Source organism: Sminthopsis crassicaudata, chromosome 4 (genome assembly GCF_048593235.1).
Source record: "Sminthopsis crassicaudata isolate SCR6 chromosome 4, ASM4859323v1, whole genome shotgun sequence".
NCBI lineage: Eukaryota > Metazoa > Chordata > Mammalia > Dasyuromorphia > Dasyuridae > Sminthopsis > Sminthopsis crassicaudata.
Genome location: NC_133620.1, coordinates 403,579,605 through 403,595,434, shown reverse-complemented (window position 1 = coordinate 403,595,434; position 15,830 = coordinate 403,579,605). Strand labels below are relative to the sequence as shown.

General features: G+C 33.2%; 1 protein-coding gene across 2 annotated transcripts in view; it reads left to right on the top strand.

Moving 5' to 3' along the window:
• Positions 1 to 15,830, top strand: part of FBXO28 (F-box protein 28) — a 54,318-nt gene that overhangs the window by 20,667 nt on the left and 17,821 nt on the right. For both annotated transcript variants that reach the window (XM_074262640.1, XM_074262641.1), the window contains exon 3: positions 4,278 to 4,416. In XM_074262640.1, the coding sequence (XP_074118741.1) occupies positions 4,278 to 4,416 (139 nt within the window). The remainder of the gene's footprint in view (positions 1 to 4,277; positions 4,417 to 15,830) is intronic.

The following is a 15,830-nucleotide window of genomic DNA, read 5'->3' as shown; positions in this document are numbered from 1 at the left end:
GACTTATTAAAAAGGTATTAGGTAATGGCCTTCTATATCCCCCTATGTTTATAATAATCCCACCTCAAGCAGTCCAGACCCAGACTCATTTGGGACAAAAGGACAAAGGAGCTGCTTCAGGTTGACCAGGGGTGTTTAGCTGGCCCTACCCAGTGGGGTCTGGACTGAAAAGGCGAGATGAGTGAGTTGTAGGTGGGGGCACTCATAGCAACAGCATCTGCTCCTGAATGTCAGAATCAGGTGTCAGTGATTTTCAGGATGACCAAGTAGTTGGAATTTCATGGCTCAGAGTCTGGAAGAAGCAAGTCTCACATGTATATTAAAATGCAAGGACTAAATATGAGCAAAAGAGAAAGAATAAACAAAAATAGAGTTAATGAAGAGGTTACTAAGGACAGTAACCAGGAAACCCACCCGGAAGGAGGCTGGGGGGACAGATGAGGCTATCAAAGATGCCTCTCATCCAAACAGCTTTTCTAGGATAGATACCAAAAAATGTTTTTCTCAAAATTCTTGCTTTTGTTTCCTTAAAGGAGTAGGTGCAATAGATAGAACATGTAATTTTTTTTTATAACATTATCCCTTGTATTCACTTTTCCAAATTTTCCCCTTCCTCCCTCCACCCCCTCCCCTAGATGACAGGCAATCCCATATATATTAAATGTGTTACAGTATAACCTAGATACAATATATGTGTGTAAAATCAAATTTCTTGTTGCACGGTAAGAATTGGATTCCGAAGGTATAAGTAATCTGGGTATAAAGACAATAGTGCAAACATTTTACACTCCTTTCCTAGTGTTCTTTCTCTGGGTGTAGCTGTTTCTGTCCATCATTGTGAATCTAACTCTCAAGGATTAAAGTAAGAGTTTCATCCTAGAAAGTTCACAGCTTATATAGCTTATCTTTCATATCTAAGTAGATGGTTCTAGGTTCAACATTACACAAATCATTTTGCTTTTAAAATACTCAATACAGTGGTATATGAAGGTTATGGAATATTATTGCTCGGTAAGAAATGACCAGCAGGAGGAATATAGAGAGGCCTGGAGAGACTTAAATCAACTGATGCTGAGTGAAATGAGCAGAACCAGAAGATCACTGTACACTTCAACAACAATACTGTATGAGGATGTATTCTGATGGAAGTGGAAATCTTCAACATAAAGAAGATCCAACTCACTTCCAGTTGATCAATGATGGACAGAAATAACTATACCCAGAGAAGGAACACTGGGAGGGGAATGAAAATTGTTAGCACTAATATCTGTCTGCCCAGGTTGCATGTACCTTCGGATTCTAATGTTTATTGTGCAACAAGAAAGTGATATTCGCACACATGTATTGTACCTAGACTATATTGTAACACATGTAAAATGTATGGTATTGCCTGTCGTCGGGGGGAGGGAATAGAGGGAGGGGGGGTAAATTGGAAAAATGAATACAAGGGATAATATTATAAAATATATATATATATATATATATAATAAAAAAAAATGCAAAAAAAATAAAAAATAAAAAATAAAATAAAATAAAATACTCAATACAGAGAAAGATTCTAAATTGCATATTGTACATCCTGTTTTCCCATAAAAGAAATTTTATATTTAACATTAATATCTTCATTCTAAAAAAAAAAAAAAATTGAAACTTTTGGAAATAACCCTATCAAATTATCAGATCAGATTAAAATTCGGCTCGAGGTTTGTTTGGTTTTTTTTTTTTTTTTAATCATCATATTCCTTAAACAAGGAGACTATTATGCACTTAAATATTAAATAATTTGCTGACAACAGATGGGATATCTTAGTAGAAATAATTTGCTTTCAGAAAACTCACAGTTCTAACAAACTTCTTAGAAAAAACAAACTTCTTGAAAAGAAAAACATGCAGTTACTAACACCATGTAAGCTATTCCTTTAAACAATAGAACAATTAATGTTTGGAGCTAAAGACAGATAGGCTCCAATCTCATGGAGTATCTCCTTTCCAATGGCAAATTCACTAGGGGTTTGTGCCTTTTTGTTCCCCATTTCTGGGAACACCAGAACCTCCTCTCACACCATCTCTTCCCATCCCATCTCTGTCTCTCTCCTCACAATACCTACTTGCTCAAAACTTCTCCAACATACTTAAACATCCCAGACCAATAGTAGATGCTTCATTTAAACTATTAATTGCTTTTGCAAATAATCTTTCTTGTCCCTTGTCTTTAAATCACTTTTTTCCCTCAAACTTCAAGATTTGCGAATAACTTAGAACTAAATTTCATAAAACGTATACATATACCCAACAGAGCTGACAAATTTTTTAAGGCATAACTCAGTTTACAAATTAGCCAATACTTCTAGAAAGCAACATACCATCTAAGTAGGGAGATACAAACACGACCTCCTCCCCAAGGTAAGTTATTGGCATTTTATTTTAATAACCTATATCTTAACTTAAAATCCAATCAAATACAACTTTAAATTACCGATAATATAAAACTGCTTTTGCTATCATATTTCAAATAATGAATTTGAATCAGGGACCCAAGCCACCTCTCTGGGAAGCCAGATCCTGGACAAGCCCCCATAAACGTGTGGGATAGTTAACTTCCCAATTAACCAATCAGAGACATCACCAGATACAAAGAGAAAGCGTTTATTTAATCCCTGCAGGGAAGAGGCCCAGACACACCAGGAACCACCCCAACTCTCACCATGTGTTCCTGGAATCTGGCCAGCTTCCAGCTTGTCCAGGGTTTAAAAACAGAAGACTCAAGTTTTCTCATTGGATAGACTAAAAGGACATAACCATCCTTGACCAGTGGTCACCAATGCTGATTCCCTCCCACAGGTCATGTCACTTCCTGCAACTTCCTGTATCCCACTTTCAAAGTTCATTCTTCCAGAGATCAAATAACCTCCCCAAGGTCCCAGTTTTGGAAACAGGGATCATGTGACAATTTTGAGAAATACTTCATCCAATCAGTCCTATTAATCTGGATATATAGTGAAACATTTTTTTAGTAGGGACCTTAATTGATAAGTATGAACACTCTGGTGAGGAAACTCCCTCTACTAAAAGAGATCTGCAATTGTTCTATAGTTTATAGTTTGTGTAATGATAGGGCCAGTGAGATACTTGGTAGTTTGTCCAGTGGCACACAGCCCATATATGTCAGTTAGGATTTTAATTTAGTCCTAACTCTGAGTCTATCTCTCTGCTAGGCCACTCTGCCCGTCCACACTAACCATTTGTTTACAGTAATACATTAGCTATGACCTAATCATAATTTGAACCATTATTCTTTTTTTTCTTTACTAAAACCCAATAGTAATTTATTTTTCCAATTATCTGTAAAGATAGTTTTCAACATTCACTTTTGTGAATTATAAGTTTTAAAGTTATAAGATTTTGAATTACAAATTTTTTCTTCTCCCTTCCCAAGAAAAGCAATCTGATATAGATTATGTATCTGCAGTAATTTTAAATATATTTCTACATTTGTCATGTTGTGAAAGAAAAATCAGAAGGGAAAAAACCATGAGAAAGAAAAAGCAAAAAATGGTGAAAATAGTATGCTTCAATCCATATTTATTCTCCATACTTATCCCTCTGGATGCAGATGGCATTTTCCATTCCAAGTCTATTGAAATTATCTTGGATCACCACATTGCTGAGAAGAACTAAATCTGTTAAAATTGTTCATCACATAATCTTGCTGTTACTGTGTACAATGTTCTCCTAGTTCCTCAGCATCAATTCATGCAAGTCTTTCCAGATTTTTCTGAAATCAGCTTGCTTATCATTTATTATATTGTATTACATTCATATGCCATAACTTATTTAGTTATTCTTCAGTTGATAGCACCCATCCAATTTCCAATTCCTTGCCACCACAAAAAGAAATGATATAAACATTTTTGTATATGTAAGTCCCTTTCCTTCTTCTATGGTCTCTTTGGGCTACAGACCTATAATGACAGACCCAGACTGCTGGATCAAAGGATATACACATTTTATAATCTTTTGGGCATAATTCCAAACTGCTTTCCACAATAAAATCACAATTTCACCAATAATGCATTAGTGTCCCAGTTCTTCCATATCCCCTCCAACATTTATCATTATCTTTTCTTATCATGTTAACCAATCTGAGAAGTGTGAGGTGGTATCTCAGAGTTTAATTCATTATTCTTTAAATAATAGGAAGGTTGTTTCATTGAGACACTTAGGCTGCTTGAAATTTTAGTCTCTAGTGGTATTGATGGTTGCCTTTTCTGTTATAGGAGAGAGTCAGAAAGGAGAAATCATTCATTAGCTCGTCATGCGGACATCCTTGCTGCTGTAGAAACAAGGCTCTCCTTGTTGAATATGACTTTCATGAAGTATGTGGATTCCAATCTCTGTTGCTTCATTCCAGGAAAGGTAAAATAATGGGAGACGTAAGAACTGCCAAATGGTAGATCCAGTTTTTGTAAAACTATTTTAACCAAATGCAGGATTTTACCATTTTCATTAGAAATTTCCTCTATCATTCAAGTTTATATTGACATGTACACACACATATTTGAATGACTATTCAAGTAATATTTCAACTAACTAAAGGTGTTTATATCTGAAATCTCTAACTTTCTTAATGTTCCTATCAATGGAACTTGTGTGATGTTTTTCATATTGTAGTTTCAAAAAGATACATGGTAAAGTTCTAAACCTGGAGTTGTGGAGGGGGAAAATACTTTATTGAGACACATTCAAAACTAAATCCAGTTAATATTTAATATAGAAATATGCATGCTGTGTCCCTTTCATTAATATATTTTAAAAATGTTTCAGGAGTCAAAGTACTTTATGTATGCCTCAATTACCTCACTTATATCAAATAAGGTAATATTTGTAAAGCACTTAACATAGTGCCTAACACATAAGAAAAATCTATAAATGTTAGTTGTTACTGCTATTATTATTCATTATTACTGTGATTCCAAATTCACATGATTTAAAGTCAAGTAGACTTTAGGAAAAAGGAGAAGAGGGGCAGCTAGGTGGCACAGTAGATAGAGCACCAGCCTTGAATTCAGGAGGACCCGAGTTCAAATGTGGTCTCAGACACTTAACACTTCCTAGCTGTGTGACCCTGGGCAAGTCACTTAACCCCAGCCTTAGGAAAAAGGAGAAGATCTGAAGTTGATCTTTATTTTGCCGCTTATTAATTTTTACAAAAAGTTTTGATAAGGAAAAAGGTTGAAACTAGTAGTTGGTGAGGTTTTGGAATTATATAAATATGAATTGTCTCTGCTACCCTTCCTGACTTATAACCCATGGATAGGTGACAATACAATTTGTCAAATTTCCCTCAGACATTTACTTTCTGTGTGACCCTGTGTGATTTGCTCAGACTCATATAGATGGCAAGGCAGCTATTGGAACCAGGACTTTTGATTCCAAATCCAGTATTTACATCATTTATTATGATGCTCCACAGTAAAAACTATGGTCTCAGGTACTTATATGCAAATGCACAAAGTATACACATAACCAAGATAACTAATAACTGAGATAAATTTGTCCTTACTCATATCCATTAAAAATTGGTGAGATGGATTTGGATGTTGGGTAGGATGTTGAGTAGAATACAGCTTTAGCAAGCTATGTCTAATTCAAAAGAAATAGAATAAATAAAACAGAATGAATGGAAAAGACTAAAAAGTGTGGGTGGGGGGGTGTTTTTAAATGAGAAAACATGGAATGAAAAAAGGAAGAAGTGGGAAGGAGAAGCATGATGGCAGGCATTTGGGTAATGAAGAAAGGAGAAAAAACTACCAGGAAAAATGAGTAATTGAAGGAATAGTCAAATTAGTTCAAGAAAACCTAAAAGATAAGCTCAACTGGATAATAAACATCCACTGAATGAAAATTTAAAAATAAGATTTATTTTTTTTTTAATGTTCAGTAGTTAGAAAAATATCAATGCATTCAAATTCACAGTAGTTAGGGCACCAGTCCTGAAGTCAGGAGAACCTGAGTTCAAATCTGGCCTTAGACACTTAACACAGCCTAGCTTTGTGACTCTGGGCAAATCACCTAACTCCAATCACCTTAGCAAAAAAAACAAAAAGAAAAAAAGATAATGCAAGTATGTTGGGAAAATAAGCTCATTTCACTGTTGTAGAGAAAATATATAAAGTTGCAGAACAAGAGAGAACAAATTTTAGAATTATTAGTATAATCTTAACAGCAAAAAAGAAACTAAATCCGGCCATTGTATTTCTTTTTTTTAATATAATATCTTTTTTATTTTTCACAATATATGCAAAAATAATTTTCAAGATTCACTCTTACAAAACCTTTATGTTTCTTAGTTTTCTTTCTCCCTCCCTACCTTTCCTTTCCCATAGACAGTAAGTAATCCAATATATGTTAAACATGTGTAATTCTTCTAAACAGAGTTTCACATTTATCATAGTGCACAAGAAAAATCAGATCAAAAAGGGGAAAAAAAATTAGGGCGTGGGGAATAAGCAAGCAAATATAACGACAAAAAAGGTGAAAATTCTTTGTTGTGGTCCACATTCAGTCCCCACAGTCCTCTCTCTGGGTGCAAATGGCTTTCTCCATTATAAGTCCATTGGAACTGTCCTGAATCATCTCGTTGTTGAAAAGAGCCACATCCATCACAGTTGATCATTGAAAATCTTGTTGCTATGTATAATCTCTTGGTTCTACTCACTTCACTTAGCATCAGGTCATGCAAGTCTCTCCAGGCCTCTCTGAAATCATCTTACACAATAATAATATTCCATAACATTCATATACTATAATTTATTCAGCCATTCTCCAACTGATGGACATTCATTCAGTTTCCAGTTTCTTGCCACTACAAAAAAAGAGCTTCCACAAATATTTTTGCACATATGGGTCCCTTTCCCTCCTTTAAGATCTCTTTGGGATATAAGCTCAGTAGAAACACTGCTGGATCAAAGGGTATGCACACTTTGAAAACTTTTTGAGCATAGTTCCAAATTGTTCTCCAGAATGGCTGGATCATTTCACATTTCTATCATCAATATATCATCAATCACCAGTTTTTCCGCATTCCCTCCAACATTTATCATTATCTTTTCCTGTCATACTAGCCAATCTTGAGATGTATAGTAGTACCTCAGAGTTATTTATCTTAATTTGCATTTCTCTAATCAGTAGTGATTTAGAGCATTTTTTTCATATAACTAGAAATTTATTCATCTAAAAATTGTTTGTTCGTATCCTTTGACCATTTATCAGTTGGGGAAAGTCTTGTATTCTTTTAAATTTGAGTCAGTTTTCTATATATTTTATAAATGAGGCCTTTATCAGAATCCTTGGATATAAAATTTTTTCCCCAGTTTTCTTCTTTCCTTCTCATCTTGGCTACATTGGTTTTGTTTATACAAAACCTTTTTAATTTAATATAATCGAAATTATCCACTTTGCATTTCATAATGTTCTCTAGTTCTTCATTGCTGGCACATTGTATTTCAATAAATTTTCAAGTAATATATATATATCAAGCAATACATTTATTTGTTAAATAAATATAGTTTAAGGAATTATTCAAGAAAATCTTCCAGAACACTCCAAATAGAAAGAATTCATAGAGGGCCTCTGAGGAGAAATTTACAATTGAACTCATCCAGACACATCATTGTCAAATGTCCCATAGATATTATTAATTCATCATGTCCAAAACTAAATTAATCTTCCTTCCCACTTCCCCTCAATCTTGACTTCCATATTATTCTCTAGGGTACCACCACCATTCTTCAGTCAACCAGGCTTACCACTGAAGTATTATTTTGAATTCTTTATTCTCTCTGATCTTTTATATCCAAACTTTTGCCAAGTCATGTTCATTGTCCTTTCAGAACTTCTCTTATATGTCACTTCCTCTGGCTAGTGTCACCTGTTTGGCTTTTGAAGTCTGCATAACTTTGTCCCCTCCTAATTTTCTAGTATTCTTACATTTTTTCCACCATGTATTTTACAGTCCAGTGATATGGGTCTCCTTTCTGTCCTTCCATAAGACACATCTGTATTCATTTTCACGGGTTCTTATCCTTGTCTACAGTGTTTCCCTCCCCATCTTCACCTCCAAGCTTTCCTGGCTTCCTTCAAGTCCCCATTACAATCTAGCTTCCTAAACAGTCCTTTCCTGGTCCCTCCTAATGCTGAAGCTTTCCCTTTGAGATTACCTCTAATTTATCATATATATATATATATCTTGCATGTATATAGTTCTTCTCCCCATTTGAATATAAACTCATTGAGAATTTTTTTAACTATTTTTTTTTTTGTATTCCCAGAACTGAATACAACACATAAGACCGAGTAAGCACTTAATAATTGATTTGAACAAATAAAAAGTCCTTAGAGCTGCTAGGAAGAAGAATCAAATTAATTATATACAATCAGGTATCATTCAGTATCACCAGATTTGTCCACTCTTTCAAAAACAGAAAAAGCTTAAGTAATTGGAATATGACATAATTTAACAAAGTAATGTTTAGATACAGATAGAGTTGTGAAACTAAGCTGTTACTTTCTACTACGTATAGCAAAAAATAGAAGACAAGTGTAATTGAATATATATAACATTAAAAGAAAACAGGCTAAGTTTCACGTTAAAAAATTTAAGTATTTCATTTGAAATGCTAAAAGTCACATTATGGTTGGAGCAGTGATGGTATTCAGTAAAGGTGAATTCAAATCAAACTTCACTGGGAAATAGAAATATTTAATATCCTAAAAAGGAAGGATTATGGATATTTTTCTATTTAAAATTTATATATCAAATTTGTAACTTTTATAAGAAACAGGAATAGAATTATTAGCAATGTCAACAACTAATTGATTTTCCCCATACACATTGCTAGTGCTTCTCTTTTGAGATTACCTCCTATTTAAATATACCTTGTAGGAACTTAATTGTTTGCATGTTACCTTCTATGACAATGTGATCTCTATGAGGGCAGGGACTATATTTTTACTTTTCTTTAGAAATCTGTGATTTAGCACAGTGCTTGCATCAGTGTAAATACTTAATAATAACATCAGAGCTCAACATTTTCCCAATCAATGGCTGGCTACCTGAGCTGCTGCCAGGTCCAATGTAGTGCTCTTGGACTGAGCAGAATAGAGCCTGAGATTGGCCCCATTAGAGTCACAATAGTCCCAAAATAGTCCTGGTCTAACAAAGAGAATGATCTTGGTCATTCCAGTTAAGATTTATTGTGGCAACAGTGCTAACTATATGTAAGAGAAAGACCAAAGACAAAATACAGTCCCTGAAGTCTATAATTGGGACCTAGCACAACAGAAGCCCTTGACTCCCAATCCCTCCAGACCCCTAGCTTCTGTATGGTATATAATATGTAATATAATAAAGTAGAAAGAGCCCTTATGAAGAGAGAACCGCCAGGCAGAGTTCAACCAGAGAGTAATCCTGGAGCCTCTTAAAGAAAGGGCCTTATCCAAACCCATTGTAATTAGCCTAAGGCAGATTATACCCACCCTACTCGGTTTCATAACTGACCCAACACTGGTATTATGGCTACAGAGAGAACCTGGAGAAAGAATGGGAAAACTAGGGAGTAAAAAATGACAAGGAAAGCTGACATCTTAGAACAGGTGATAGAAAGCCTCATTAAAGAAATGAATATCCTGAAGAGTAAAATGGGCCAGACAGAAAATATTTGACTTAATAAGACAAGAAATAAAAGAAAAAATCAAGAAATATGCATCAGAATTCATTGTTGACTTTTCTTTCTGGAGATGATAGCTTGTTTCATTGTAAGTCTTTTAGAACCTTGGCTGGTCATTGTGTCAATCAGAGTACCAAATCCTTCAGAGTTGATTATCGTGGTTTTTATATATAAATTTTAATTTTTCACTTCTAAATTCTCTTGCCTTTTCCCCCATCCAGTAAGAAGACAGAAAAATCCTATTACAGATATGTATAGTTATGCAGAACATTTACAAATTAACTACATTCCTCCCATTCCCTAAAAAAAAAAAAAAAAAAAGTCAGGAAAAAAAATAAGCTTCAAAATGCACTTTCAGGCCATTAGTTCTCTTTCTGGAGGTGGATAACATGTTTCATCATGGGTTCTTTAGAATTGTGGTCAGCCATTGTGTTGATAAATTACTAAACTTTCAAAGTTAATTATTTTTACAGCATTGCTGTTATTGTATAAGTTGTTCCGGTTCTGATTACTTACTTTGCTTTAATTTATACAAGTCTTCCCAGTTTTTTTCTGAAATTACCCCATTTATCATTTCTTGCAGCATAGTACTATTCTGTCACCTTCATATTCCCTAATTGATGGGGATCGCTTCAGTTTCCAATTATTTGTAAAGAGTTGATATAAATATTCTTATACATATGAGTCCTTTTCCATTTTCCTTGATGTATTTGAGATAAAGAACTTTTATCATGGTTATCTTTGGGTCAAAGTATAAGTACAGTTTAATAGCTTTTAGGTAACAGTTCCAAATTGCTTTCTGAAATGTTTAATTAGTTCACAATTCAACCAACACTGCATCAGTGCATATATTTTCCCATATCGACTACAGCACTTGTCCTTTTCCTTTTTGTGATCTTGGCCAGTCTAATGAATAGATCCTTAATAATTGTTTTAATTTGCATTTCTTTAATTATTAGTGGAGAGTCTTTTTTTTTTTTTTTCTTTTGCTGAGGATTTGGCCAGGGTCACACAGGTAGAAAGTGTTAAGTGTCTGAGATCAGCTTTGAACTCAGGTCCTCCTGACTTCAGGGCTGGTGCTCTATTCACTGAGCCACCTAGCTGCCCCAGAGAACATTTTTTCAAATGATTATTAATAGCTTATATTTCTTCCTCTGGAAATTGCATATTCATATCCTTTGACAATTGGGAAATGACTCTTATTATAAATTAGATAGTTTTCTATGTTTCAGAAATGAGACCTTTTATCAGAAAAACATTGCAAAGATTCTCCACCCCCCACCCCCAGTTTCACACTTTTTGTCTCATTTTAGCTATATTGGTTTTGCACAAAAACTTTTAAATTTTCTTTTATCAAAATTATTCTTTTCATTTCCTGTGAAACTGTCTCTTCCCGCCCTCCTGACCTCCTCCCCCCTCCCCCCCACCAGTTCTTCCCCTCTCCATAGATCTAATAGGTAATTTTAAATTGATTCCTTTGATATTACTCCTTCAGATGAATTTTGTTATGATTTTTTTCTTATTCTATAAAATAATTTTTTTGATTATTTGATTGGTATGGCATAATAAGTAAGATAATTTAGGTAGTATTGTCATTTTTATTATATTAGCTAAAGCCACTCATAAGCAATTACTATTTTCCCAATTATTTATCTGTCTTTTGTTTGCATTGCATATTGTAATTTTATTTCCCTGTGGGTCTAGCAGAAAGACTTCAAAGTACTTCTGTAATTATTTTAAATGGATTTTCTCTTATCTCTTTTTTGTTTGTGATATATAGAAATGCTGATGATTTATGTGGGTTTATTTTATATCATATAACTTTAGTTGATTCACTAGGATTCAAAAAACACCATCATGTCATCTACAGAAAGTGATAGTTTTGTTTCTTTATTGTTCTTATTTCTTCAATACCTTTATCTTATTCTTTTTAGTTTCTTGTATTATATTGAGTAGTAATGATAAAAATACATCTTGTTTCACTCCCTCTTTATCTTATATTGGGAAAGATTCTATATTATCCATTTACTATTTACTATTTTAAGGAAAGTTAAACTTATCCCTGTTTTCTAGTGTTAACAGAAATGGATATTTAGTTTTTCAAAAGTTTTCTGTATCTACAGAAATGATGGCATGATTTTTGTTGTTATCGATTGTGCTTATTTAACTAATGTTAAATCAGCCCTGCATTCTTTGCATAATTCACCCAGTCATATTCAATGATTCTTGTCATCTGTAGCTGTAATCACCTTGCTAGTATTTTATTTAAAATTTTTGCATCAGATAATTCTGAGATAACATTATACTCCTCATATATTGCCTAAGATAACAGGAAAAAAATAATGATAAATGTTGGAGGGGATCTGGGAAAACTGGGACATTAATACATTAGTGGTGAAGTTGTGAATTGATCCACCCATTCTGAGGAGCAGTTTGAAGTTATGCCCAAAGGATTATCAAACTGTGCATACCCTTTGATCCAGCAGTGTCTCTACTGGGCCTCCATCCCAAAAAGATCTTTAAAGGAGAGAAAGGGACTCACAGAAATATTTGTAGCATCTTTTTTATGGTGGCAAAGAATTGGAAACTGAGTGGATGCCCATCGGTTGGGGAATGACTGAACAAGTTGTACTATATGAATGTTTTAGAATATTATTGTTCTATAAGAAATGATGAGCAGGCTGATTTCAGAGAGGCCTGGAGAGACTTACATCAACTGATGCTGAGTGAAATGAGCAGAACCAAAAGAAAATTTTACACAGCAACAAGATTATGTAATGATCAATTCTGATGGATGTGGCTCTTCTCAAGAATGAGCTGATTGAGGCCAGTCCCACTGACTTGTGATGAAAAGAGTCATCTATACCCAGAGGGAGGAATGTGGAAACTGAATGTGGATCACTGCATAGCGTTTTCCTCTTTTGTTTGCTTGCTTTTTGTTTTTCATTTTTTTTCTTTTTGATCTGATTTTTCTTGTGCAGCATGATAATTATGGAAATATATATATTGCACATATTTAATATATATTGGATTACTTACCAATATATATATAATATATATATTGCACATATTTAATATATATTGGATTACTTACCATCTAGGGGAGGGAGTGGGAGGAAGAGAGGAAAAAATTTGGAACACAAGGTTTTCCAAGGGTGAATGTTGAAAATATCTTTGCATATATTTCAAAATTAAAAAGCTATTATTTTAAAAAATAAAATAAAAATTTGCATCAGTATTCATTAGGGAAATTGGATTTTTTTCCTATTTTAACTCTCCCCAGTTTAGGTGTCAAGAGCATATTTGTGACAAGGAATTTGCAAAGATTTCTTCAAACAATAGTATTCCAATTTAATATTGGAATTAATTGTTCTTTAACTATTTGGTAGAATTTGCTTATAAATCCATCTGATCCTTAGGTCCTTTCTTAAGGAGTTTATTTATGGCTTACATAATTTCTTTTTTCTAAAAGAGTGTTTTTTTTTTTTTTAAGTATTCTGTTTTCTGGTAGTCTTTGGACAGTTTATATTTTTTGTAAATACTTATCCATTTCATTAAAATTGTCGGTTTTATTGGCATATAGTTGGGCAAAAATAGCTCCAAATTTTTTTTTCTTCTTCATTGGTTGTGAATTCACTTTTTTTCATTTTTGATTTTGATGGGTTTTTTCTTTTTTAAAAAAATCAAATTAAGTAATAGTTTATTTTATTAGGACTGGGGGTTTTCCCCCCAGAAAACTAGCACCTAGTTTTATTTAATCTTTGTTTTACTTTCCCTTTTGTCATCCTCTCTTATAATTTATTTTTATTTATTTTATTTATATTTTGATATATAATTAGAACTTTTTAGTTAGTTGTATTTTAATTTTTTAATTGTATGACCAATTTGTTGATCTGCTCTTTCTCATTTTTATTGATATATGTTTAGAGACAACTTTTCTCCTAAGTTCTGCTTTGGCTTTGTCCCACAAATTTTGATATGTTTTATTGTTGTCATTATCTTTAATAAAACTATTGTTTGTTTCTGGGATCCTTGACCTACTCATTCTTTAGAATTAGATTATTTAGTTCCCAATTAATCCTTAATCTTTACTTCACAGGCTCTTTATTAAAGAATTTTTTTTTTGCATTATGGTCAGAAAAAAGATGTTTCTAATACTCTTCCTTTCTAAATTTGCTTGTAAAATATGTCCTAATACATGGTAAGTTTTTGGGAAGGTGCCATGCATGATTGAGGTAAACTTTTTTCAATTCCCATTCATTATTTTCCAGAGGTCTCTCATATCTGTTTAGCTAATTAACTTTTCTTGTTTTTGTTTTTATGGCTAGATTTATCTGTGTTTAAGAAGGGTAGATTGAGGTTCCCCCATTGTTATGTTTTTACTTTTTAATTCTTTCTTTTAATTCAACTTTTAAGAATTTAGATGTGATGGCATTTGGTGTACACGTGGATAGATACTGATTTATTATAGTGTCTTCTGGTAAAATGTAATTTTTTTAATTAAAATGTTGTTTTGCTTTGAGATGTCATTTTTATTTCCACAGAATAATAGATTCTGTTCCAGACCCTTATTTTAATTCTGTGTTTCTTTTTTCAAGTGTGTTTCTTGTAAACAGTATATTGCTAGATTCTGGTTTTAATTCCTGCTGCTATATCCTCTTCCATTTTATTGGTGAGTTCATCTCATCCATGCTTACAATTATTGCTGTTTTCCTTACATCCTATTCAATTACACATAACCCCAAACCCCTTTAAGAATCTGTTTTTTTCTGACTGCTGTCTCCCTTATTCTATCTACCTTTTTATCCACTTCTCTTTCTCTAAACCTCTTTCCTTCTTAAATCCTGTTCGGTAAGATGAATCTCTGTATCCAACTGTGTGTATATGTATATTCTCTACTTCTTAAACCAGATCAAATGAGAATAAACTTCCAAGTACTGTCCATTTTGCCCTTTTGTGCCTGCCCATTGTATAACTTCCTTGCATATTTCAATTATGTGAGATAATTTTCTCCATATTCCTCTTCTTTTTCCCCTCTCCCAGTGCATTTCTCTTACCCTTTTATTCTTCTTTTGAGATCATCCAAACAGAATCACACATAGGCTCTTTATTTAGTTGAAGTCTCTGTCCAACCCCTGGTGATGATAAAGTTCTGAGGGAATATCATACCCTCTCCCCATATAATAATGAAAACTGATTTTTTATTCAAATTTGCCTTTTTATTTTATTTTTTTTTTCAAGTGCTGTCTTTGAATGTCACATTTTCCATTCAGCTCTGGTCTTTATCAGAAATTCTTGGAAGTCTTCTATGTCATTGAATGCTCATTTTTACCTCTCGATTTATACTCAAATTTTGTTTTATAGTTTATTCTTGCTTGTAATTCTAGATCTGTTGCCTTTTAGAATATCGTATTTTTTATAATGGTGACTCCTAAATATTGTGTGATCCTGTCTGTGGGACTATGATTATTGAATTCTTTCTTTTTGACTTTGGCTTGAGGGTTTTAGATTTTGCTTAAAATATTCCTGTGAGTTTGCATTTGGGAGTTTCTCTTAAGTGAATTCTTTCATCTTCTGTGTTGCTTTCTGGTTCTAAGATATCTGGGCAGCTTTCCTTTACAGTTTTGTGAAATACAATGTCTACACTTTTTTTTTTTTTTTCATGGCTTTCCGATAGACATTGCTTCTTAAATTTTCTCTCCTCAATGTTTTCCAAGTCAATTGTTTTTCAGATCAAATTTTTCTTAATTTCTTTTTTTTTCCTCCAGTCTTTTGACTTGATTTTGTTATTTCCTGATGCCTCATGGATTCCTTATTTTCCATGTGACCAATTCTAATTTTTAAGGAATTACTTTCTTTAGTGAAGTTACATATATTTTTTTCTTTTCTTTTTTTTTTAATTATAGCTTTTTATTTACAAAATATATGCATGGATAATTTTTCAGCATTGATCCTTGCAAAATCTTCTGTTCCAACTTTTCCCCTCCTTTCTTCCACCCCTTCCCCCAGATGGCAGGTAGTCCAATACATATTAAATATGTTAAAGTATATATACATATATTTTTTCAGACTGTTTATTCTCTTTACATAACTTTTTTTGGA